General features: G+C 42.7%; 1 protein-coding gene across 4 annotated transcripts in view; it reads right to left on the bottom strand.

Moving 5' to 3' along the window:
• The window catches only part of LRRC6 (leucine rich repeat containing 6), a 70,409-nt gene extending 44,829 nt beyond the window's left edge, over window positions 1–25,580 (bottom strand). For 3 of the 4 annotated variants that reach the window (XM_032415979.1, XM_032415978.1, XM_032415980.1), the window contains exons 1-5: window positions 25,473–25,580; window positions 16,349–16,516; window positions 12,314–12,391; window positions 4,367–4,539; window positions 2,321–2,523 (exon numbers count right to left, since the gene is read on the bottom strand). In XM_032415979.1, the coding sequence (XP_032271870.1) occupies window positions 2,321–2,523; window positions 4,367–4,539; window positions 12,314–12,391; window positions 16,349–16,516; window positions 25,473–25,482 (632 nt within the window). In that variant the 5' untranslated portion in view covers window positions 25,483–25,580. Of the gene's footprint in view, window positions 1–2,304; window positions 2,524–4,366; window positions 4,540–12,313; window positions 12,392–16,348; window positions 16,517–25,472 lie in introns of all 4 variants that reach the window. The other variant, XM_032415981.1, reaches the window with a different exon arrangement.
• Between the last annotated feature and the right edge of the window lie 447 nt (window positions 25,581–26,027).

A 26,027-nucleotide genomic window follows, 5' to 3' on the forward strand; every position in this document is an offset into this window, starting at 1 on the left:
CTGTGAATTGTGCAAGACTGTTGAATCTCAGATCTGTACCTCTGAAACAAATAATGCAATATATGTTAAGAAAGAAAAAAGAAGAAGAAGAATGTAGCAGGAGGGGAAGAATGAAGGGGGGAAATCAGAGGGGGAGAAGAACCATGAGAGACGATGGACTCTGAAAAACAAACTGAGGGTTCTAGAGGGGAGGGGGGTGGGAGGATGGGTTAGCCTGGTGATGGGTATTGAGGAGGGCACGTTCTGCATGGAGCACTGGGTGTTATGCACAAACAATGAATCATGGATACTATATCTAAAACTAATGACGTAATGTATGGGGAATAACATAACAATAAAAAAAATTAAAAAAAAAAAAGAATTTGCACCTAGAATATAAAAGAACTATAAATCAATAATAAAAAAAAAACTTATAACTTACTTAAAATAGGCAGAGGACCTGAAGAGAAGAAATATGAATAGCCAATAAAAATAGAAGCAGACAGTGTTATGCACAAACAATGAATCATGGAACACTATATCTAAAACTAATGATGTAATGTATGGGGATTAACATAACAATAAAAAAATTTAAAAAAAAAATAGAAGCAGACATCTAAGATACGGATACTCACTAGTAATTCTAGGAATGCAAATTAAATAAAATATTAGGTGGTATTTAACAACCAACATGATTGGTCCATGTTTTAAAATATCATATTATCTAGTGTTGGCAAGGATTAGCAACTCTTCTATACTGTTTATATAGGAGTATAAATTAATGCTGTTCAAAAAATTGGGCAATGAATATAAAGTGGAAAAAACGTTCTTAATGAATGATGTGGCAATGTCTTTGCTGAACACTCTAGAGAAACTTTCATACCTGCATGAGGAGGCATGTGCAACATTGTCCGAAGAAAATGAAAGCAGGGAAACTATCTAAATGACCATCCAATGAGCGATGGCTGCGCCGGGGCTGATCTCCAGCGGGCAACCACCAGGAGGGCCCTGCAGGCCGTGAGAGCTGGTGCGCATCCTGATCTATCAGGGCCAATGAGTCACCAGCTGTTAGATATTTTGAACATCACCTCTGGGATAAATTGTGATTTAGTCATCCAATGGAATGTTATTCCCCAGTTAGAATGAATGAACTAGCTCTACCTGTCTTTATATGTAAAAATCTCAAAAACATAACGTTGAATGGAAAGCAAAGTTGTAGAAAGATATCGTTTGTGAGAAAAAAAAAATACACACAGCCACTCTTGTTCAAGGAGGCACAATTACATCATAAATATATTTCAAATGTATATATGGATGGGATCACATATACCAAATGCACTTAACTCTTAGGATGGCGGACCCACTGAAGATGAAAGGAGAATGGGATAGACTCTCAGGGATATTTTTTTTTTTTTTAAAGATTTATTTATTTATTTGAGAGAGTGAGAATGAGAGAGAGTACATGAGAGGGGGGAGGGTCAGAGGGAGAAGCAGGCTCCTCGCTGAGCAGGGAGCCCGATGCGGGACTCGATCCCGAGACTCCAGGATCATGACCTGAGCCGAAGGCAGTCGCTCAACCAACTGAGCCACCCAGGCGCCCTCTCAGGGATATTTTATTTCTTATTTTTAAAAAGATCCAAAGCAAACATGCAAACTATTGATACTTATTAAATCTGGGTGGAACTATAGTGTCTATTGATTTTTAAAACATTTATGTATGTCTCAAATATTTTATAATTATTATTTTCTAAGATTAAGAGATTCTGTTTTCAAAATATTTAAAGCTTTCACTATATGGAATCAAATCAACTGACTATAGCTGCAATTCACTTAAACAAGCTTGAAAAATTCATGCTTGTATAAAAGACCAATTTAGAGGCTTATTAATCACATTAAAATGTATTCATTATATAATTCACAAAACAGAATATTTTATGATGTAATCAAAATTATTTGACTTATAATAATGTGATTTACATTTAACTTTTCTAAAATATCTCCACTATTTTAAATCAAAGTACACATGTCAATTCATCTTTCCTATGCATCTTATAGAGATTTGTCTGAGGATAATCTTAGATGCAAATTAAATTTGCTAGCTTGGAAAGGCATTTTTTTTCCTAAGGGAGGAAAGCCTCAGAGAATTGACCCAAACAATGAGACGTTCCTACTCTTTCCTCCAAAATTCACATCACAATTTATTCTTCAAATCAACCATCTGAAATATGATACCACGAACACTTTGGGAAGTGAAAATAGTTTGCTGCTTTTAACCAAAGTTAAGTAGAAAGTAAGCTCTTGTAATTTGGTTGTGCGTAGAGTAGCCCTGATGTTTGCGTACCTCTGTCCCTCAAAGCCTGGGTAACTTCTCCCCTTGGCTTCATTTTCCTCCTCTTCTCGCAGGTTCCTCTGAACCTCTTCCTTGTCTTTGGCTCGTTTGAGGCAGTAAGCTTTCTCTTGCTCTCTGATTTGTTGTTCAATTACTGGAAAGTTCTGCAATGCCTGAATCCTTTCTGATCGCTCTATTTCCTTACCGTCCAACCACTTGATTAAAAAACAACCAACATGACACAATTATTCAAAAGTCACAATTCAAATCAGCCCCAAGTTGACTTTGATCGAAATATTGTGAATTTAGAAACAATAAGTAATGCACCATAGTGATGCGGAATTAAAAGCAAAGTAATTAATGGGAAACATCTGGAACTTTGATCAAAATCATTTATTTAATACAATTAACAGGGTTACAAAGTATCTTTACTGGTAAAAAAAAACCAAGTAGGTCTTCTGTTGAAACTAATTATTAATGACAAGCTCTCAAAATACATTGATTTTGTAACTGTTCGCTATATGAAGAACGTCAAAGTCTCAAGTCAAACCACAGCTCCAAAGTGTAACAATGACACTTTGCAAATGCTCTTGACAAAAAAGGGCCTTGTGTGTTACACCAGTTGGGCTCTAGTACAAATGGGCACATGTTCTACCTTCAACAACAAGATGCACACACTACACTGTTAACTCTTACGGTCACTGTTTATATCTGGTGTTTTTATAGTGATTTTCCAAGCTGAAATATTAAAATAATTATCTGGATGGGCCCAGTGTAATCACAAGCGTCCTTATAAGGGAAAGTACCAGGATCAGTAAAATTATAAATCAAAATTATAATGTGGATATTTGGAAAGATAATTTACAGTACGTTTTGGGTATAAGGACTCATAGGGGCTGCAGGTTTCCAGCACCTGGCCGGCAGCTGCCACAGCTTTCAGCCTGAGCGCACCTCAACAACAGGGGCTCTGGCACCCTTCCCGGGAAGTGGCTCATAGTGGTACGCTACAGAATCCATTCCTGTGATATGCTGGTTCTTACCAGTTCAATTTTTTAGTACGTCGTTGTATAATGATGATCCACTTGGGTTATGCTTGAGCTAATTTATCATTTTATTATAAATATGTATTCCAGATTCAATTACCTGAGTCACTCATTCTCTTAATCAAAAAAAAAATTACATTAGAAGAAATGTGTTCCATAAATCCAGCAATCTCGACTATGCAGAACACAGCAGCCTAAAAACAAACGTCCTCTGAGAATAAAAGGAAATGCCTATCACGAAGCCAATGCATCCCTGCATTTTTTTGCAGAAGCATGGGGCTGCACGCAGGTCTGAAACTCTGGGAATTACATGAAAATTAACATTACTAGTTGAACATAATCGGGTATATGATTTCTCTAGAAACCATCTGTTTTTCCCCAGGTTTCAAAAACATGAGGTGAGGGGAGACAGAGCATTACAGGTTAACAAATAGAACAAAGGCTCTCGAATGAGGTCCCTGGACCAGCAGCATCAGTGCTGAGAGTTTATTAGAAATGGAAAATCCTGGGTGCCAACATCAGACCTATGAATCCGAAACTCTGGGGTGTTGCCCAGCAAACACCACGCAAGAATTCCAAAGCATAGCAAAGTCTGAGAACCACTAACACAGAGAATGAGTTAAGAGAAAGCAATGAAAAAAATTTATAAAAGCACAGTAGTTTAAGACAACATAACATAAAGGTATCTAGCTGTCATCATCTCAAAAACTCTAAGCTTTTGGTTTGCTATTAGTAATGATGAATGCCCTCCATGACTATGATTTGTGTTCATCAAGGAATAGTTCAGCTAAGCTCTGTTGTGTTCTAAATGAGAAAGGAGAAAGGTATTTAATTTATTTTTCAAAAGTTTATTAAAGCTATTAAAACAACTTTAAAGTTTCAGTAAATCGAAGGATTAGTTCTGATTTTCTGGAATATTCCACACATTCCCTGACAATGCTGTGAATTAACAGGCATTATTGCAGTTGCTTGTTTTCATTTCTCCGAGATTTCTGCATCATTAAAATAAGCATACCTTTAATTGTTGAAGAGTTGCCACCACGAACTGCCTGTAACCATCAAAGTCAGCACACGGGTTACCCATGAGAAAGAGCTCCTTCAGGTGGATATTGTGCTGAAGGGTTTTAACGCTGCTCAGCTCTCCAATGAAATTTACGGTCAGGTCGAGTTTTGTCAGCCCTTCACATCCTGTTGAAAGAAGTAAAAAGAAAATAAAGCAAAAAAAAAAAAAAAAATCACACTGGTAATGAAATGTGTGCAACAGCTCATAGCAGGAACAACTGCAATATTTTTAAGTATGCTGATTAATTGCATGGCTTACCAATAAGTGGATTTTCAGAAACACCAACTCAAAGGTTTAGCCCTGACTCACTTCTCTATGTGCATTTCCCCTTCGCCCCTCCAGCCAGGGAAAATCACTTTCGCTGTCCATATCTGCAAGCCCTGGGCTGGGTAACATACGGATTTGGTCCCTATGTGCTGCTAGGGTGGACACGACAGCAAAACAAAGCTCCTCTAGAGAGGACACCTGCAATCTGTTCTGAGAATTTTGTCAGGTAGGTAGGACACATCTCGCCATGAAGGGTGATGGTTGGGAGGGGTCCCCAAAAGGAAAGGCAGTTCATAAAACCCAGGCATCAGAATTAATATTTACAAAGTCACACCGAAGAGACAGAATGACTCCAGGACCCTAAGAACTGCACTGGAGGTACCAGCAAATGTTAGGAGTAAGAGTTTGGTCCTCAGAGGAGTAATAGAAAAAGGATGAGTCATGGATGCAAAGATGGTAGTAAATCTGCCCCATCCACCTTCATTATAGAGATGGCTGGATGCTACAGAAATTTCAGTCGACTCCCTTCACTCACGTCCCATGGGAGCTTGCTAGTTAGGAATGCAGACTTTAGAATTAGGCAGATAGGAGTTCAAGTTCTGTCTTGGTCACATCCTTGCTGTGTGATGTTGGATAAGTTATGAGCCTCCGCCTTTGCTTCTGTGGTATTAAAACAGCATTGGTACCCAATCAGGGGTTGCTGTGAGGACAATATAAGATGATTCATGTCAGGTACTTAGCACAGTACCTGCCACCTAGAGAGCTTCAGTAAACACTAGCTAGGATGAGAAATAACCCAATAACCACTCTTAGGATTATGTTGAACAATGTGCTTATGGGGGAAGAAGGATGCTTGCTCTCCCGTGAGCAGAGAGTTTGCAGTTCCTTGCTGTGGACTTAGGAAGAGTTGACCTGGTTCATATAGCAGCCTCTGTGGGCTAGGTTCAGCAGAAGGCTGTCTCCCCTGTGGCTGGCTCATGCTTGTTGGATCAACCTGGCAGATTTTGTGGCCATTAATACCGAGAGAGCCATTTCCAGCTGAAAACCCAGCCCCACCTTGTTGTGCCCTCATTTCTTCAAACATCTTACCTGCTCCAGCCCTCCCCTATGCTTCCTGATTATATCTTGCTTTTCTGTTGTTTTGTGGCTATATAACGTAGGGCAAGCTTTGGTTCCTGGTACAGTAACTTCACCAGTACGATTTGATTCAGTTGGATTCATAGCTCTGCAACCGCGTCACCTTTGGCAAGGTTCTTCTCATTGCTGAAGGCTAAATGTTGGAACCAGCTTCATTAAATGCTAGTATTCTCTCGTCCTTACCCTTTCTTGATGTTAGCATCTGACTCCATCATGTCCAGAATTCCAAGGTTTCCTCCAATCTAATCATATCCCAAACTAGAATCTTCCAAATAAGATAGTTCTACCTTAGTGCTTCCAGATGTAGGGCCTCACCCTAGAGTCATCCCTCCATGCGTTCATTCATTCATTCATTCATCCAGGAGTTAACGGGTACCTGCTATGACCAAGTTACTGAGCCAGGTCTTCAGGATAAAGTGGTTAAAAAAATCCGTGGCATTTCACCTCAAGCTTATGTCTAATATGGAGAAAGGAGAAAAAAGATATGCATTCTAGGAAAAAAAAATTCCTGGTGCAAAGAAGTGAATCTGAAGAAGCAGGCAGAACCAGAAGTAGGCAATGCCTATTGTTATAAGCCAGCCTAAATTGATATGTACTGGTTCTTTCTCCATCCCCATTCATTGTTCAGCCCATTGGTTTTGGCTTCCATCCTCAATATTCTACTAGATTTGCTCCCCTAAAGGTGATGAAAGAGACCTTCATGTTGACAAATCTAACAGACCTTCTCAACCCATTATGTCACTAGAACAGTCCACGCATATGGCATGATTGACCATAAATTCTTTTTTAAAAACTTTTCTAGGGTGCCTGGGTGGCTCAGTTAGTTAAGCAGGCTGCCTTCAGCTCAGGTCATGATCCCAGGGTCCTGGGATCGAGTCCCACATCATGCTCCTTGCTCAGCGGGGAGCCTGCTTCTCTCTCTGCCTACCACTCTCCCTGCTTGTGCTCTCTCTCTCTCTCTGTGTCAAATAAATAAAATCTTTAAAAAAAAATAAAAACTTAAAAAAAAAACTTTTCTAAAACTTTATTTTAGTTTTCTTTTTATCTTTATTTATTTTTAAGTTCTTGTTTTAATTCCAGTTAGTTAACAGTGTTATATTAGTTTCAGGTATATAATATAGTGATTCAACAATTCCATATATCACCTGTTGCTCATCATGTCAAGTGCACTTCTTAACTGACCATGAATTCTCTCTGAAATGTCTCAGTTGTCTTGGAAACAATGATACTACTCTCTCCTTCTCCTCTTTTATAATGCAGCTTATTACTCTTGGTCCTTTTTACAGACTTTTCCACTCCATCAATGGTAATATATCCCAGATTTCCATCCTTGACCCAGTATTCTCTCTCCTGTTTCTCTTGATGACAACAGTCATGTTCCCAAATTCTGATGAGTCCCAAACAATAACTTCATATCTGACGATCCAACTGAATGTCATACTCCTACTTCCAAATGTCTGTAAGACATCCCATTCAATATGTCTAAAAATGAACTCTTTATATTTTCTCTCACTCTCCACTCCTCAAGACAGCTTTCCTGCTGCCTCCTTGATGTCTAAATCCTATTAATGTCATCACCATTTTGGTATCAGATGCCAAGAGTCAAGTCACAGCTAACTTGAGTGTTAACCTAAAATGCTCTCTTAGCCCCTTGACTTCATCAATCACCAAGCCCCGCAGATCTCAACCCCTACATTCTTCCCACCTACTTCTTGTCCACTGTAATCCTATAACCAACAGGCCAGCTCAGGTTCCTATCCTCTTGTGCATGAAATATGGCATATCTCCTAAGTCATCTCCCTATATTTTGAGAAAAGGAAGGAAGGAAGGAAGGACAAAGGGAAGAAAAGGGTGACATCTGAAAGACTCCAACATGTTCAAAAATTTATATAATTTTTATTTTGCTGTAATTTTGTAGATAAAGGACCCTCCAAATGTTCATTATATTTTTCAAAATGATAAATCTTAATTGTTCTTCTGCCTGGCCTACCCATAAGAAAGTACACCACATCTGCCATCCTAATGAACAATTCTTGCTGAACTAGCCAAGCTTGAGAAAGCCGCTCTCTCTGGAGTTAGGCAGTCCTACCTTCAACTGAGTCCACTGTCCATCTGTTCTTCGAAGATCCACCTCAATGGTCATGGGGGTGAGAAGGTCATTAAAACTGACAACATTGATTTCCCAAGGGGGGAACCTCAACACTATTAGAAACCCCACCTCTCCTTCCAGGTTAGAGTAGGTAAGAAAGAAGGCTGGAAAAAGAAGGCAATTTATTATATCCCAGTGAATCCAAAACAGAGGGGGAAAAAAGTATGCTAGCTAGCTTTTGCCATCTAGCAAAACACAAAAATAAACAAGCAAAAGTCTATCTTATGTTTAAAATTATATTGAGATTAACTCAAGTAGGTGGGCTGAGTGTATATCCATCTTCCTCCTCTCACCTCAAACCTTTAAAATTAAACAGAGTACATATTTACCAGCTGATCCGATGCATCCTCCCTCCCTACTGCCCATCCCCCCAAACATATCCTCAAACTACTCTGCACCCAGCGCCTCCCTTAGAGGTGGAAGGTGGCGCTCTCAAGAAGCGCCCAGGTAGAGGCCAGCAGAGGGCTGTGGACTACAGTTCCCAAAGCTCAAAAAGACAATAGTGACGATGCTGCCCTCTCGTGGCAGATGAGCAAAACATACAGGAAAACAACTCTCCGTGTCCTTCCAAGATCCTTTCTTAACAAAAACAAGCCCTGGACATGGCAACTGAGAGTGAGAGTTTTAATTATTTCTCTGACATTACAGATTGACATTTTACTATCACAAAACATGCATGCAGAGTAACTTTTGTTATTCCACTTGTTAACATGAGACTGTGCGACGGGGCTGTAGAGTGTGGCAGCTGGAGAAGGACGGCTCCATCTCTAATGCAGAATAATGCCCATGATGGAAAGAATCTTCCCGGTTCCAGCGCTGAGGATGGCTTTGGCCCTTTGATTGTGATGGTATTTTAGGTTTTGAGGATGAAAATTCAGAACGTATGATGAATACTTATGTCTTTGTTGCTCTATAACCTTGAGAGTCACCAAAATACCCATTTCTACACTAGGAGGCAAACAGGCTAAAATCCATCATACCCTAAGTAAAGTCCTCCTAATTTTAGCTATTGGCAGATGGGAGCGGGGTGGGGAGAGCAGCTCGCCCGCCTCTGCTCCATGCCCCTGTACTCCGGAGTCAAGCCTGCCAGTCGCCATGCCCTGCTCACTCACACAGAGCCCCCAGTAGCCCTGCCAGCCAAGTGAGAGGCCGGATGTGGAAACAGAACCTCACAACCGCAGAATGAGCCCGCACCAGCCACCTAATCAGCCAAATCCGTCGTGATTATGAACAGACACCAAGTGTTACCAGGCATTTTAAAAAATAAAATAAAAGCACAAAATAGAAGCCTGCAAAGTGAAACAGGAAACCTTCCAGAATATAGAATACCAAGACAAAGAGGTTTAAATAAGGAATACAGTGTAAGAGAAATGGAAGATCAATCTAGTACTTTTAAAGAAGTTCTAGGGGAGATGAGAGAAAGCAGAGGTGATGGGTATGTCTATTACCTTGACCGTGGTGATGGGTTTCACAGTGTGTGCATATATCCAAACTCAACAAACTCTTTATATTAAACATGTGCAGGTTTTGTATATCAATTATACCTCAATAAAGCTATTTTTTAAAAAAACACTGTGCTCCAAAGAACACCATCAGAGAGTTGACAAGAAAACCCACAAAATGAAAAAAATGTATCTATAAATCATATATCTAACCAGATTCTAGTATCCAAAATATATAAATAGGCTTTACAATTCAACAGTAAAATGACAAATAACCTAATTAGAAAATGGGCAAAGGTTCTAAATAAACATTTCTCCAAATAAGGTATACAGATGGCCAATAAGCACATAAAAAATGCCCAAGCTCATCGGTCATTAGGTAAACACAAATCAGAACCACGATGAGATACCACCTCACACCCATCAGGATGGCCCCTATAAAAACAAACACATAAATACAAATATAAAATAACAAGTGTTGGCGAGGATGTGGAGAAGTCGGAGCACTCAGAAACTGTTGGTGGGAATGTAAAATGGTACAACTACTTTGGAAAACAGTTCGGCAGTTCCTTAAAAAGTTAAACAGAGAGTTACCACATGATCCAGCAATTCCATTCCCAGGTGTATACTAAATTAATTGAAAACACATGTTTATGCAAAAACTTGTACATTAATGTTCACAGTAACTTTATTCATAACCAAAAAGTGGAAACAACCCAAATGCTCATCAGCTAACAAGTGGGCAAACAAAATGCTGTGCATCCACATAATGGAATGTTACTCAGCCACAAAAGGGAAGGAAGTACTGATACGTGCCACAGCGTGGATAAACCCTGAAAACATTACCCTACAGACACAAAGGACCACATATTGTGCAATTTCATTTTCATTTAATGCTCAGAATGGGAAAATCTATGGAGACAAAGAGTAAATTAGGGGCCAAGGCAAGGAGTAAATGAGGAGTGGATGTCAATGGATACAGGGTTTCGTATGGGGTGATGGAATGTTCCGGAACTGGATAGTGATGATGGGCAGGCACACAACCCTGTGAATATACTAAAACCACTGACTTGTATATTTTTAAATGGTGAGTTTTATGGTGTGAATTATATATCAATTACAAAATAAATCGTTCAAATATTTCAATTAAGAGACATTTTGAGAAAAAAATACAATTTTCCACATTCACCTTATTTTATTTTTTATTGAGGTATAATTGACATACAGCATTAAATTGGTTTCAGATATACAACATAGTGATTTGATGCCTGTATAGATTGTGAAATGATCACCACCAGGAGTCTAGTTAATATCCATCACCTTACAGAATTACAGAATGTTTTTCTTTATGATGAGAACTTTTAAGTTCCACTCTCTTAGCATTTTCAAATATGCAACACAGCATTATTAGTTAAAGTCACCATGCAGTGCATTGCATCCTTATGACTTACTTATTTTATAGTTTTAAATTTTGTACCTTTTTTTCATTGTGCATTTTTTTTTTAATTTTACCTTTTGACTTCCTTCATCCATTTTGCCTGCACCCCCCAACTCGCACAACTGGCAACCACCAAATCTTCTATTCTTTTTATCTCTGAGCTTGGTGTTTTGTTTTGCTTTTTATATTTCACATATAAGTGAGATCATATGGTATTTGTCTTTGTCTGACTTATCTCACTTAGCATAATGTCCTCAAGGTCCATCCATGTTGTCATAAATGGCAAGATTCCATTCTTTTTTATGGCTAAGTAATATTCCATTGTGTACCTGAGTACGTGTGTGTGTCTATCATGTTTTCTTTATCCCAAAAATACATTGGTTCCTTTTTTTGTGTGATAAATTTGAGATGTACTAGAGAAATTAAATGTAAAAAATACAATCATTAAAACCAGAATATAGAATATATTTATATCAGAAACTATAAAGAAAAAAGATTGATAAAGTTGAGTATATTAAAATGTAAGACTTCTGAATAACACTAGCGTCATAATTGAAACAAAAGAAAAGTAGTCAACTCAAGAGAAAATGTCCATCCATACATAAAGGATTAATATCTGGAATGTATAAGAGCACATTTAAAAAAAAAAGATAAATCAATAGAAAAATGACCAAAGAATATGAAGTAGTAATTCACATAATAAGAAAAACAAATAGTAAAAATTGGAAGGGGTTATACTGACTTTCAATAATAGTAAGTGAGATGCGAATTTAAAAAATTATTTGATAACAATGCTTTCCCATTTTTAAAAAAAGATTCCTTATAAAAAATATTAGTGAGCTGGTGTAAAAATGTGGACTCACGTGGACTACCAGTACAAAAGTAAATTGATACAACCTTTTTGGTAGACAATTTGGCAATATTTTTCAAAAGGTGCGTATTTAAACCCGGGAATTCCATGTCTAAGTGTTTGTCCTATAAAAAAATGTACACATACACACAGTGCAATGTAAAAGAATCCTCATTGTGGCCATGCTTATTATAGCAAAATGCTGGAAACCACCCAAATGTCCATCTGCAGAAAAACTGGGAGATAAATCAGTGTACCACCATTCTGGTAGAGAGTTCCCACATTTCCTGGATAGCAAAGAACAAGGTAATTTCATAGAAGAAATCAATTTTCAAAAGAATACTCATAGTATGATCCCATTGATACAAAGCAAATGAAACAAAACTACCTACTATCCCTGGGAAGGAAGCTGTTTTAGGAGGGGGTGAAGTGGACTTCCATTTTCAAATTTATGTACCTCGTTGTTGTTTGAATTTTTGTCACAATAATTAATAAACATAAGACTTAGGTAAAATGCTAACTTGAAAAGTGTGCCTATTGTTTAAGTGATACTGTTTAAATTTAGTTGCAAGTCTCAATTTTAATACATAATAAAATATAAGAAGGAAATTCTTACCTTCCAAATTTTCAATTTTTTCGATGTTGTTTAAAGCTAAATTCAAATATTCAAGTCTCTTGAGTTTGCTAACATTTTCTGAAATATACAAAAATGTAATTAATTAACCTTCAAGATAAAAGCTATTTTTACATAATCTGCTGTGAAAATTATAATGGGAATCTAAGCATTAGTATGGTTATCAAAACCATGTTGCTTTTTCATGTCTATACCTGGACATTAGACATCCTTGGTTGCCAAATGCAGCCTCATTTCTTCCTCCATCCTTCCTAATAGAACCCACTTCTGCTCTTGTCTCTAGCCAGCTCTGACTCCAGGGAGTTTGACTTAACCAAGCTGCGCCAGTGCATAGCAATAGCAGGTCCCTTGCTAAGGACAGCTCAGGAACCTAGGCTTCAGCCAACTAGCCCATGGCCATCTCCTAGCAGCTATGTGATGGAGGAGTGGACTTGCGCATCAACTGCTCCCAGTCAGAGGAGAGGCAAAGATCTATATTCCATGCTGGGGGACTGCCTCTTTCTTTCTCCTGCTGGATGTGAAAAGGGAAGAAAGTGATATTCTGATTGCTACCAGAGTCATCCCGCAGCCATGACGAAACCGGCTATAGGATGGAGCCCACACTGGGACCGGTGGAGCAGAAAGAAGGAATCACCCAACCCTGGAGCCTGTGCTGTCTCTAGACTTACAGTTGCGTAAGCTACACTAAGTTGGGTTTTCCTTTACTTGAAATCAAGCTCGCCCTGCTACACACAGGATTATTGTTTTTAATAAATATGGGAGCTCAGAGAGGCAAAACAATAAGCATATGTGAGTCAGAGAATTGCTGTAGGATGGGGACATTTAAAAATGCTAAAATTACCATAGCTAATATTGTCAAGGACTTATTATCTGCCATGTACTTTCCTAGGCATTTTGCATATATGATATCATTTCATCCTCATAATAACCCTAAGAAGTAAAAATTACTGTTGGCTCCCTTTTATAAATAAGAATACCAATGTGCAGAGACTTAATCCATTTGTTGAAGATTAAATGGTGAAGCCAGGAAATTTGACTCCAGATCTTGGCACTAAATTGTTACACTAAAAGAACAGTCCTTTCTAAGAGGACATGAACGTGGGGAACCCTGTTAGGAATGTGCATGGAGGGGACTCCTCACTTAAATAATGCTCCTTCTGCCCATTTTCCATGGATATGAGGAAGATCAAACGTGATGGCTTATGCTCATCATCACCCTTACGATCGTCACATTTCATTTAAAATTTAGAAAATACCATGTACTTGTTCACGTAGACCTAAGAATAACACCTCTGTGAGCCTCAGCTGACTCATTTTTTAAAATGAGGACTTTAGACTAAATTACTAACGTTTCTCTCAGCGATTGGATGATTTTAAGTAATACTGATGTTTCTAGAAGGTTCTCCAGGCAACACCTGAGCATTCAATAGTCAACAGATTTGTGGAACTCTCTGTGCCCAGGGTTGTGACCAACAGAGTGTGCAATCTGTATCCCGAACCAAAATACCTACATTTTTATGTTATTATCATTAAAATCGCCAGCCTACAATAAAAGGCTTGTTCCTTCCCCACATTTGTTATATGTATAGCCCTCTAAATGTGAAAAGAGTCTTCTGGTAGGAAAAAAAAAAAAATTGTTTGGGAAGGATTTCTTAAATTATCCCTCAAGAATAATGAGCCAAATTGGTCAGGGGAAAAAAAAAAATGGCTCTACGGATAAAAATGTGCAGCGCCTCTTGGACAGCAGGAAGGGAGTCCGCAAAACCATGGTTCTAGCCCAAAGCGTCCCGGAAGCAGTTCTCCCCAGTTGCTACCACCAGACCTACGACCTGTGGTGGACCAAAGCCATCCCCCAGAGCAAGCGGCTCCGCTCTTACCTTTAGGCCCTGGGCTCACTGGGAAGCTGTTACAAATGCAGATTTGGGGAGCCCACCCCCACAGGTTCAGTCAGTAGGTCTGGGATGGGGCTAGAACCCCACTTTAACAAGACCCTGGAAGGTCCTCGACTCACACTTGGATCAACACTCAGCACAGCCCCGCCCCGAGCCCGTCTGTATCTCCCAGTGAGGACCAGAGCTTTAGGAGAGGTGACTGTTCTGCAAACTTCTACCTCAATGGCACCAGAGCAAGTGAGAATCCTAGAGAAATACTTTTGCTTGCTAAATAAGCGCCTACATGCCTATGGGTGGAGCAGCACTGAAAAATCCCATTATTAGGATTTAAAAGAGTGTTTAATTTAAGAATACTTTGGAAGCAAAAATTTAAGCTTTCTCACAGCTCTGAAAAGGCCTGAAATACTATGCTACTAATTAGTAATTGTGACGGACCCAGCTGTGGAGATTAAAATTTCGGGAACTCTTTTAGATCTGTACAATTAGGACGGCTCGTTAATGCCCCCTGCATAAAAGCTGGTGGTTTTCTGTAACAGCCTTTTTAATTGAACAATGTGCCAGAGTTTCTAATTTCTGGTAAAGTGAAAGATGTTGAAAATAATTATCTGTAGAAATATAAAGAATTGTAATAAATCTTCAAAAAAGGAAAATAATGCAAAATCTAGGCTTTTTGCAACCCGAGGACCAATTTTCAATTATCCACCAAACCAGGGGCAACCACCTCAGCAGGGTTTCTCACCCTCAGGGATACTAATGTTGTGGGCCCGGGAGTTCTTTCTTGTGGGGTCATCCCGTGCACTGCAGGATGGTTAGCGATGGCTCTGTGCACTAGACATGGTAGTGCTGTCCCCCTCCCCCGCACACACTTGTCACAACCAAAACCGTCTCCAGAGGTTGCCAAACACCCCTGTTGAGAACCACGGCACATCTCGAGGGCAAGTTCAAACATAACCTAAGAGCCGACCTCTGGCTCCGGCGCCACGGCCCACAGAGGTTGGCACTCCTTCTGCCTTGTGGACCCTAAGCATCCCTTTTCCCCCACCTCCGCCCCTACCTCCACGTGGCTAGCCTGGTAAATGACAACTTCAACAGCAACGGTAGCAGCTAGCATCTGAGTGACTGGTTCACGCAGTCCCTGGCGTATACACGGCAAGACTAAGTGACCTGACCTAATTGCACACAATTTTCAGTGGCTGAGGGAGGGACCAAGCCCATCAGGACCTGTGTCTCTTCTTGCCACTAAACTATAGGTTGCTCTTCTGAGTGTGGGGGGCGCTCCTGTTTATGAGTGGCAGGAGCCCCTCAGAGTGACTCCACGGCCCTCCCTTCTCTCTGCCACTTAACTCTTTCTTCCCCAGGGGATTGTGGGGCAGGCCCACCTAGCTGATGGATGAACTGGGAGATGGAACTGGGCATGGCCAGTCCCCCCACCCTCCTGGCTTCTGGGGTCTCCCTGCCAGCAAAGAGTACACACCCTCGTCCCCCATGCAAGGCCCACGTACTGCCCAGCCTGCATGAGACCAGGTGGACAGATGGAACTTGAGGGCAGTTTTAGGAAGCCCGCTTGGCCACAAGGCTAAGCCACCTTCTCCAAAAGGTTTTGTCAGTTATAATGCTCATGTTTTGATCTGTCTACTTCTCATTCCATTCCAAACTGGAGCAGTGAGCAGGGGTATAGTTGTAGAACCCCTCTGATGGCCAATACAGAGAATAATGCCTTGCACATCCACGTTCTCCATAACCACGGCAGAATCAGCCACCCCAGGGAATCTGCCGAGGGTTTACTCAACTTGCACACAACCCTTTCAGTACTATGGAGTGATGCAAAACTATGACGAACGCCTGGATTCTATTCTCCTTTCAAACTTAGACAAAACCAGGCTATAAATGAGCAGGTCAACAAGTATGCTCCCACCTTTAAGGGCCCCTTGCAACTCCTCGATGGCGTCCGCGGGAGCCCCGGGAGAGGGTCCACGCACAGCTCCCGGGAGCCGGCCGTGTCTATTTCCCCTGTATGGCTCTTTTTCATCCGTGTTGTCTTCCTCTAAGAATCACCCCGCCCTCCCCAAAGTTCTCCCATTCAAAATGTCAAAGAAACCATGAGCACAAAATCCTGAAGACTCACCAATTTTTCCAATGAGGTTATTTTGAAGATAGAGGATTTTTAAATCCCGGCACCATTTGTCAATGTGTTCTAGCCTTTCTATTTCTTGCTGATGCAAGGAGAGTTCCTCCAGGGAAAAAATTACACAGTCATTGTGTTCAGCATTCCGTCTAATAAGATCTTCCGTGACTGAAAGAAAATTTGTTACGTATTACATCTCCATCCCTGTGCTCATCATCAGGTTATCACATTACGAATGCATTGGTTTTTCTTCCCAGTTTGATGTCAGTCCTCCAGGCCCCAGTGATTTTCAAGAGAACAGAGAGGTGCTGCCTCCTGCTGGTGACACCGTGATGAGTCAGAGAGCTTTTCGTCTTTTTTTGCACAGGGTCTACCTACATTTTGCTGTCTGGACGGGGACAGAGTGGGAGGGTAATGACCGTGAGAATGTTGATATGGAATCCCATGGTGGTATCAGGTTGAACTGGATGAGACCCACTAAACAGACCAAGACAGGGCGACTCAGACTGAGAGGCACGGTCTGGCTGCCAGAGGGTAAAACCAGGAAAGCATCTCCCACCATTTCAGTAAGGAAAGGTCCATTCATTCAACTGACATTTATCAATTTTACTAAAGTTGAAGAGAAAAGAGAGGCGCACCCTAGATGTTGCGTTGCAATCTTACACGGCAGCTACCCTGCGGTCTGTTTCTGGGAGGAAGAAAAGGAGCCACTCACAGGAGGAGGGTGAGGAGAGTCCCTGGCCCGCTGACAGGAGTGCCCTGCAGCATGGGGGGCTGCCCTGTTACAGGGACACCAAGGGGCTGGAGACAATGCCCTGGTCCAAGGCTGGATCCAAGAGCAAGACAGGAATCCCCTTCATGAGATACACTCAAGGTAAAGACGTGATGACAATGGACAAACCTTTGTGTGTTCCAGTGCTATTAAAAACATCAATAAGGGCACCTGGGTGGCTCAGTCATTAAGCGTCTGCCTTCGGCTCGGGTCATGATCCCAGGGTCCTGGGATCGAGTCCCACATCGGGCTCCCTGCTCGGCAGGAAGCCTGCTTCTCCCTCTCCCACTCCCCCTGCTTGTGTTCCTGCTCTCGCTATCTCTCTCTCTCTCTGTCAAATAAATAAATAAAATCTTTAAAAATAAATAAAAATAAATAAAAACATCAATAATCCATTTTAACATCCACATTTTAGGTGGACAGTGGAACGTTGCATGTCCAGCCCAAGGGACAATAAAGATTTATTTATTGCCGCTTACAAAGTGCCAGGCACTGTCCGAAATGCTTTGCGTGTGTTCGCATATGAGTATTTACACTCGGCAGATGAGGGATTGAGGCACAGAGAGTTTAAATAACTTGCCCAAGGTCTTGGTGGTAAGTGCCAGAGCCGGGTTGTGAGTGTAGGGGTCTGGTGTCGACCGTGGGCTCTTAGCCACTAAGCTACACCGCCCCAAACAGGAGCAAGGAAAAGCCTCTCAAGACGTCTCAGGCCTCCTCAATGGTACAGCCTCCTCTAGCTGAGACAGAGTTCTCCCGTTCTTCTGGAGTCCCCTCGGCTGCCCTACTTCCATGCCACATCCTGAAAGGGGGACTTGGCCTTTTTAAAAAAAATGTGAAAACAGGTTCGAACTCGATCAGTTGTATGCAGTTAGCCGAACCCCTGCTATTTCTGGTAGAAGGAGGTGGGGTTGCTTGCCATGACAGTTGTTTGGAAGAAAGACAGGGGAAATGTAAATGTCCAGAGATTAAAATACTGTACCTGGGGAATTTCCCTGCTGTTCTAAGCTTTGGCTCAACTCGCCGGCAGAGCTGGCTGCACGTCAGGTCCTGGGGAGGGGCAGGCCAAAGAGGCAGCAGGGAAGGGGGCTAACAGGGCAGTCCTGCCAGCCCCAGCTCCCTGGGGTCCCTGCCACTTACAGCTCTCTGCTGTCTCTGGAGGCCACAGCTAGTAGGCAAGCCGGTTTAAGCAGAAAAGGACTTTCCAAAAACCAAACCTGGTTTGGGCATTAAAACTACTCTCCACACATCCCACTACCAAACCAAAGTTGGTTCTAACAGCTAAAATCAACTGATAATGAATATATGGGTGCAGCCAAGTTGAGGACACAACAAAGCTGCTGTGTAAAGTCAAATGTATTAGCTGTCTCTGTAATCAGCTACAAGAATTCTCTTAGTAAGGATGCCAACAGGGATCGAGGGCTTGGGATGGCACAACCAATGTTATTTCAGCTACCCTAATGAAATGTGGGCATTATTCACTACTGTGAATAAGACCCTCAGTGACCAGTGGGGTATATGTAACTTGAACTACATCAACCCACGGCGCAGGGGGCTGGGTTTCGGAGGCCTTGCTGCCATCAGACCTGGGGTCAAAGGGACCAGGAGGATGTGCCCATCCAGAGCCCATGCCCTTCCCTCCAGAACATGTCCCAGGTAGAACAATAGAATTCTCTGCCCAAGGGGCCCCAAGCCTGCCCCCAAGCCCTACACTGGCCACTTCTCCAGGTTCATTCCTGAAGACATCCCTACCCCCTGGAGTGTCCAAGGAGCAGCTCTTTTCTGGAGATGTGGATGGATATGTAGGCTGGAGTATCCGCCTTCATACAGGGGCTTGAGGGACCAGGATAGAGCCAGGGATGGGAAGAGAAGGGAGGGGTGGGCCGAGGAGCCAGCTCTTCCCAGACATCCCCCTCCTCCCCAGCTCTGGCACAGAACCCAAGGAGTTTGAGAAACATATTAAATGTAGCCTTCTGGGTTGTTATAAAGATACTCTTGTCGAGAGAGGAAAATGCATTTTATCTGGCAGTTTGATTATAACTTGACACATGAGCGTCCATTATTTTCTTTCTGTGGGTCACCCTGGAAGGCTTAGTGGAACATTCATATTAAAGATATAAACCCAAGTTGGATCCCACAGTAGCTGTCATCTATAAGTATGGTTCAGTCCAATGTGTTCAGAGGAATTCTGAAAGTGTCTTGTTAAAGCACCATGGTGTCCGGCCTGGGATGGCTACATCAGCATCTGCACAACCCACCGGGGCAGGCCCGGGCCTCGGAAACACTAAAGCGATCATGGGCCACTCCAGCTCTTACAGTCTTAGAGGATTTTCCGATTTGTCCAACCCTAAAGACCCGCGGGTTCCTCTCCAGATACCAAATATCCTTCCCATGTTCTCTTGCTACACCTTTCTTAAAATTAAGAAACCCTTTTCACAATGCTATTTCCTGTGTGAATTTGATCACTTCCATGCAATTGTCAACTCCTCCCTTTCAGAGGCATGTAGATATTAGGAAGGAATTACGTCGATCTGAATCTCCTAACCACGAGAATTAAGATGATAAAAATCACTATCAGTTGAAAGGGATGGGGGTAGAGGAAACTCCCTTTGCATGAATAGCTAATTTGCGCGCGCGCACACACACACACACAGGAGAGGAGGGTCAACAGTTGATTCAGCACCATAGGGAAGCTTGTCCAACAGCAACGATTTTACGCAATTGGGGTAGATGAAAAAATGGAGAATCACAGAGGAAGGCAGTACTGCGAAAGTCTGGAGCTCCCAGCGGCCCTTTCCTGAGCTCTTCTATAGAAAGCAAACTGCTGCATGGCCCCCGTTTTATAGCACTCAGGAAACTGCTGTTATACAATGCTGGCCCGCTTGCAATGGCAACCATCAGCGAAGAAACCAGAGTCCCCAAGAAGAAATGTGAAAGAGTATCTACGTGGTGGATGGGGTAACAGTGTTCCAATGCTTTTCAACAGGAAAGCATTTTGCAGTTTTATGCACTATGTCATTTAGACCAAACCCTCTTTCACTCCCAGGAGCATTGTTAACCTTTAGGAATTCCTACTTAAATAATAATACAGCACTGCAATGACAAGAAATCATTCCAGGGATTTAAAGCTGCTTTGGAAGCGTTAGGATGTCTACCCTAACCCTGTTTCAAGAGAGACAGTACTGCCACGCCTACCACCCAGTGGTAGAAGAACATGCCCAGGTACTCTATGAAACACAGTGCTTTCGCTTCCTTATTTTGGAAAAATTCAAATAGCAAAATCCGGGACCGGAATGGGCTCTGAGAAGTGTCTCACCCACAGAGGGCGCTAGCCAAGACCTGCATGAGTGGAGCAGTAGGGGCTGAGAAGAACACTGACAGTTTAAACACAGATTCAGACTTATCTCACTAATGGAAAGCTGCCCAGGAATCCAAAGTTTTAACCATGACTCACCAGCCAGCCTACACTTCTTTTCAATGAAGTGGGATGACTGGGTTTTCAATAACTTGAGGGAATGTCAATAAAATGACTCTTTGGGGTAGGGGTGAGGCAAAGGGCAGAAGGAGAAGGTTTCTGGAATACTGGCAGTTGTCAGGCCGTGTTTGTTTCTACGAAGCTTTTCAGTGTGTTGAGCAAAGTTCTAGAAACTCCCAAAGCCAATAACGAAGTGTTCATTCATTCAGGCTTTACACTATGTTTTGTAAATAGCCCTCTATATCTCACTGGATTAGAATAAAATCGATAGTATATGTTTAGGACAGATTTCAGCGGAATTTGTAAACATCCTGAAACACCTAGCAGATACATCTATGAAACAGAAATGTAACAGAGATGAAGGGGTGACAAATAGGAGAAGGTCACCTCTTGTAGCATTTACACTTTTTTTTAATTGTTTTCAATGGACACTTTTAAAAACAGAATTACTCATTTGCCCTGCCTTTTGTGACTGACTCGGGGTCATCATAACAAGCACTGCTAGCCATACTAGACCCAATCCAATGATTCACGTAGAGAGTGCTATTAAAGAACATGAGTGAAGGGTTATGGGGCAGTGACGAACACAGAGAGAACAAGGAGTGGGGAGTGACCAGTGTTACTGAGTGACAGGAGGGAGGTCAAAAGGGGCATCGTGGAGAAGAAGACTGAGCTGAGTTTTGAAATGTGAGTAGGTATTTGCCCAATAAACAGATGAGGAAGGGGTGCTCCAGCCTATGGTAGATGCTGTGTTGCCCAGTTCCCTCCTTCAAAACTGAATGATCAGTTCTTCTAGCTGCTGGGAGTTGTGCCAGCAGACTGCCCACAGTTGCCCACCTTCTTCATAAGTCACTCGGCTGAAGAGACACCTCAACCGACGTCGTGCGCCTTCCCAGGAAAGCCCATATCCAATGACTGGCTGTTGGGGCCCCTAATGGCCCAGCCCTCTCACCTCAGCTTGGGAAAATCAAAAGGTCCATTCCCAGTTTAGAGGTCCTTCCAAGTTTCCAGGTTGGTTAGCTACGTCCTTTGTTAAAACCCATCACAGCCCAACATCCTTCCCTGTCCAGTCTTGCTGCCTTCCCTACGCACTCCACTAACACTCCCTAATGAACCTCCTGCACGCTAATCTCCATCAAAAAGTCTGCTTCCTGGGGAACCCAACCTGGAAGAGTGGATACCAGAAGTGGTACGTGAAGGCAGATGCTAACCAACATGGGCTTCCGGAGTCGGAGTCTGCTGCCTGAGGTGCAATGGGGACACCACCACTGGAGGGAGGTGGAGCACAGATAGTGTCCGGCACAAGGTGGCTGTGGGATGTTTAACACTTGCACTTGTGTTGCAAAGAGAACAGTGTCAATCCATCTGGAATACCATAACACAAATACCATAAAGTAGGTGGGTTACAAACAAGAAACATTTATTTCTCACAGTTCTGGAGGTTGGAAGTCCAAGATCATGGCACGGGCAGATTTGGTGTCTGGGGAGAGCCTGCTTCCCCACTGATGGGAATCTCACATGGTAGAAGGAGCAAGCTAGGTCTCTGGGGCCTCTTTCAGAAGGGCAATAATCCCAATCATGAGGGCTCCCCCTTCATGACCTAATCACTTCCCAAAGGCCCACCTCCTAATACATCACTTTGAGGGTTAAGATTTCAACATATGAGGGGCGCCTGGGTGGCTCAGTCAGTTAAGCACCTGACTCTTGGTTTCAGCTCAGGTCATGATCTCAGGGTTGTGAGATTGAGCCCCGTGTTGCACTCCTTGCTGGGCGTGGTGCCTGCTTAAGATTCTCTCTCTCCCTCTTCCTCTGCCCCTCCTCCCCATCCTCTCTCAAGGAAGGAAGGAAGGAAGGAAGGAAGGAAGGAAGGAGGGAAGGAAGAAAGAAGGAAGGAAGGAAGGAAAGAAAGAAAGAGGAAGACAGAGAGAGAGGAAAAGAAAAGAAAAAAGAAAAGAGAAAGAAAGAGATTTTAGCATATGAATTTTGGGGAACACAAACATTCAACCTATAGCAAATAGGATACTAATGGAAGGGAATGCACTAGTAGGTGTGACATGACAGATCAGGTAGTAGAGAAATATGGGGGAAATCGTAACTTAAAAACTTAAAGGACAGTTGCATTGGGTGGCTGCTGCTGGATAAAGAAAGCCTGGTGTGATTAGTTGGACATTAAAAGAAGCCAGAGTACCACACTGGCAGCATCTAAAGAGGTTTGCTTCCTGAAACCAGAGGGTAGAGAGGGCAGAGAACCAGGACCAGCACTTAATCACAAGAGGAGCAGGGACTTCAGGTTCCAGACATGATGGAGTCATAGGGTCAAGATTGAACCTCCAGCCTAAAACAACTAACATCCAGAATACATGAAAAAACAAAACAAAACAAACAAACAAAAAAAAACAGAACAAAACTGGGCATTAGGAAATCCAAAGGGAAATAAAGTATTTTGAACAGAACAAAAAATGAAAAGCCATATCAAAATGTGTGGGATATGGCTAAAACATAAGTTGGAGGAAATTTTACAGCACTAAATGCCTAAAGAAAGGAAAAAGGTCTCAAACATCAGCTTCTTCCTTAAGAAACTAGAAAAAGAATAAATTAAACCCAAAGTAAGCAGAAGAAGGTAAATAACAAAGATTATACCCAAACTCAATGAAATGGAAACAGAAACAATTGAGAAAAGTCGATAAAAATGCTTTAAAAAATAAAATTGGTAAACTTCTAGCCGAACCGATCAGTGAAAAAAGAAAAGACATAAATTGCCATTATTGGGAATGAAAGCACGACAGCATATAGATTATATAGTATTAAAAGGCTAGTAAGAACTTCATGCTAATAAATTCAAGAACTTAGATTAAATGGGAAAATTCCTTAAAAGTCACAAACTACCAAAGCTCACGTGGGAAGACACAGATAAACCAAACAACCCTGTATCTACTACAGTAATTGAATATGTAACTCAAACCTTCCCACAAAGAAACCATAGCACAGATGTCTTCACTGATAAATTCCACCAAACATTTAAGGAAAAATAATACCCACTGTACACAAACGCTTCTATAAAATTTAAGAGAATTTAAGAATTTAAAAAAATTTAAGAATATTTCCTGAGATAATTCTACAAGGCCAGCTTTAACCTGAGTCCCAAACCAGATGAATACAAGGCCAAGGCTAACCAGGGGAGATGTTGTTCTAGACGTTAGGGCTAATTGATAGAAACTGGGATGACAGACTCTTGAAACAATGAAGGCCAAGTAGGGACATTTAACTTTAGAAGTTAGGTGGACAGATGCCATAATGAGGGACAAGGTTGGAGTGGTGGCCAATGGTCTACATCCATGGAGGGCCATGGGGATGGAGAACAGAACATGACATTCCTAAGAACAATACAGACGAGCAGCCAACAAAGGCACTATGCCATCTCTGTGATCAAACTACAACAAGGATTGATGACCGGAAGGCTAAGGACAATTGGCTCAATAAAAATTCACAATCTCTTGCCTAGTTTCCAGACCTCAGTCAGTTTTTGGACCTGAACCTAGGGTTTCCATATTTAGCAAATAAAAATACTGGGTGGCCTGTATTTTTATCTGACAACCCACTGACTAAAAGAGAGGCAGGGTCCCCAAGAGTACATGGCAATGATTGATCCAATCCCTTCCAAAAGGACTGCTGGCCATTTCCTTGAATAACAATACACTGGGGGAGGGGGAATACCAAATCACGTTGTCGCCTGCTGGACACAGGATTTGAGTTGTCATTAACATCTGGAAACACAAAGCATTGCCAAGTGTTCTTATCAGGGTGGGGACATGTTGGGGGCCAGGTAATAAATGGAATCATGCCATGTCCAGCTCACAATTGGTTAATCCATTAACAAATGTTGACGGATATGTGGATCGTTTCCCTTTTTTTAGCTACTATGAAAGCATATGCTATAAATGTTCATACACAAAGTCTGTGTGGACAAAGGTTTTCATTTTTCTTTTGTAATATCTAAGGATTACATGGGTGGGAAACAAAGTTTGCCTTTAATTTTTACTGCTGTTGGTCTAATTTTTTTTTCTATTGCTTTAGAGAAGAGGGAATACCAGTAAGTGGTTTAGGAATGGGGCTTTTACTATTATACAAATCACCTGCCCCTTCCACCAACCCATCAGCTCTTCCAGGGCAGAAACCCCATCATCCAGCACAGTCTCTTGATTTAAAAATATTAATTATGACACTTTTATGGTAAGTGAGCAATTAGGCTGAACTGTACAAAATTGTCACAAATGAGAGTAAGATCGGAAATGGTGTTGGTAGGCAAATGGTTCAATCCAATATAAATGTTAATTCCATCGCTTTGCACATTCTGTGGGTGTATTTGTAAACAAACTCTTTGATAACACTTAGCCGGGTTTGTAAAACAATACTATCATTGCCTTGCTCTTGGAGATGAGGTTTAGGCCCAGACGGGTGAAGTCACCGGCTCTGAGTCTCCGGGCTGGTAGGCGGAGGAGGCGGGCTCCCAGCGGGCTCCCTCCACCACCGCGTACACTGCCATCCCCGAGGGCGAAGGCTGCAGCTCCGACAGTGACTAGCCCAGGACCACAGGGCGAGCAGGGCGACAAGCGGCCCGAACCCGGCACGTCCGACGCCAGCCCCTATCATGAAGTCGCTTGCCTTTCTCGCCCACCCCATTCTATAGATGAGGAACCTGAGGCTCGCAGAAGCTAAGCTGCCCGCCGGGCTGGTCGGCAGAGAGGCTGGCACAGCCGGGCCTGCGGAGGGCGGAGGGCCCAGGTGGGCCGGGGTGCCCGGGCCGGGAAGGGGCGGTGGGGGTCTGTGTCCCCTGGGACCCGGGACGACGCCGAGGGAGGCAGGTGGGAGGGGACGCTTACTCCGGCCCATGGCACCTCTTCCGCTCGCGGGCGGGGGAAGCAAGACCCGGACCCTGAGGTCTTCCTTGGCGCTTCCCAGTCACGCCTCTGCGCGTCCGCACCGGACCCTGGGAGCCATGGCAACGGGGACTCTACGGCGGCCGCGCGGGGCCAGGCTCCGCCGCGATTCCAGCCCCGGAGGAACAGGAAGGAGGGACCCCGCGAGGCAGGGCTCGTAGCATAGATGGAGGCTCCCCCGGACACCGAGGTCTCTTCCCCGTGCCCACTCCACCCTCGCAGACTGTTTCCCTTTCCCCAAATCAACTGGCCAGGCTAAAGACCACAGGGCTCTCGCTTCTAGTGGGTCTGCCTGCCAGGCGTGCCCCTCATCCTGCCCTCCCGTTTGCCTTGTCTGGGTAGTTGACGCCCTCCCGAGCCAGGGGGTCAGGGTGTGGCCCCCACTCGCCTCGCTAGCCGGGTGACCTTAAACTTCCTTAGCCAGTTTCCCCATCTGTAAGATGAATAATAATAACTTCAAAGGATCTTTGTGAATGTTTTTAAAGAGATGATTTGAGT

Source organism: Phoca vitulina, unplaced genomic scaffold (genome assembly GCF_004348235.1).
Source record: "Phoca vitulina isolate PV1807 unplaced genomic scaffold, GSC_HSeal_1.0 scaffold18, whole genome shotgun sequence".
NCBI classification, from domain to species: domain Eukaryota; kingdom Metazoa; phylum Chordata; class Mammalia; order Carnivora; family Phocidae; genus Phoca; species Phoca vitulina.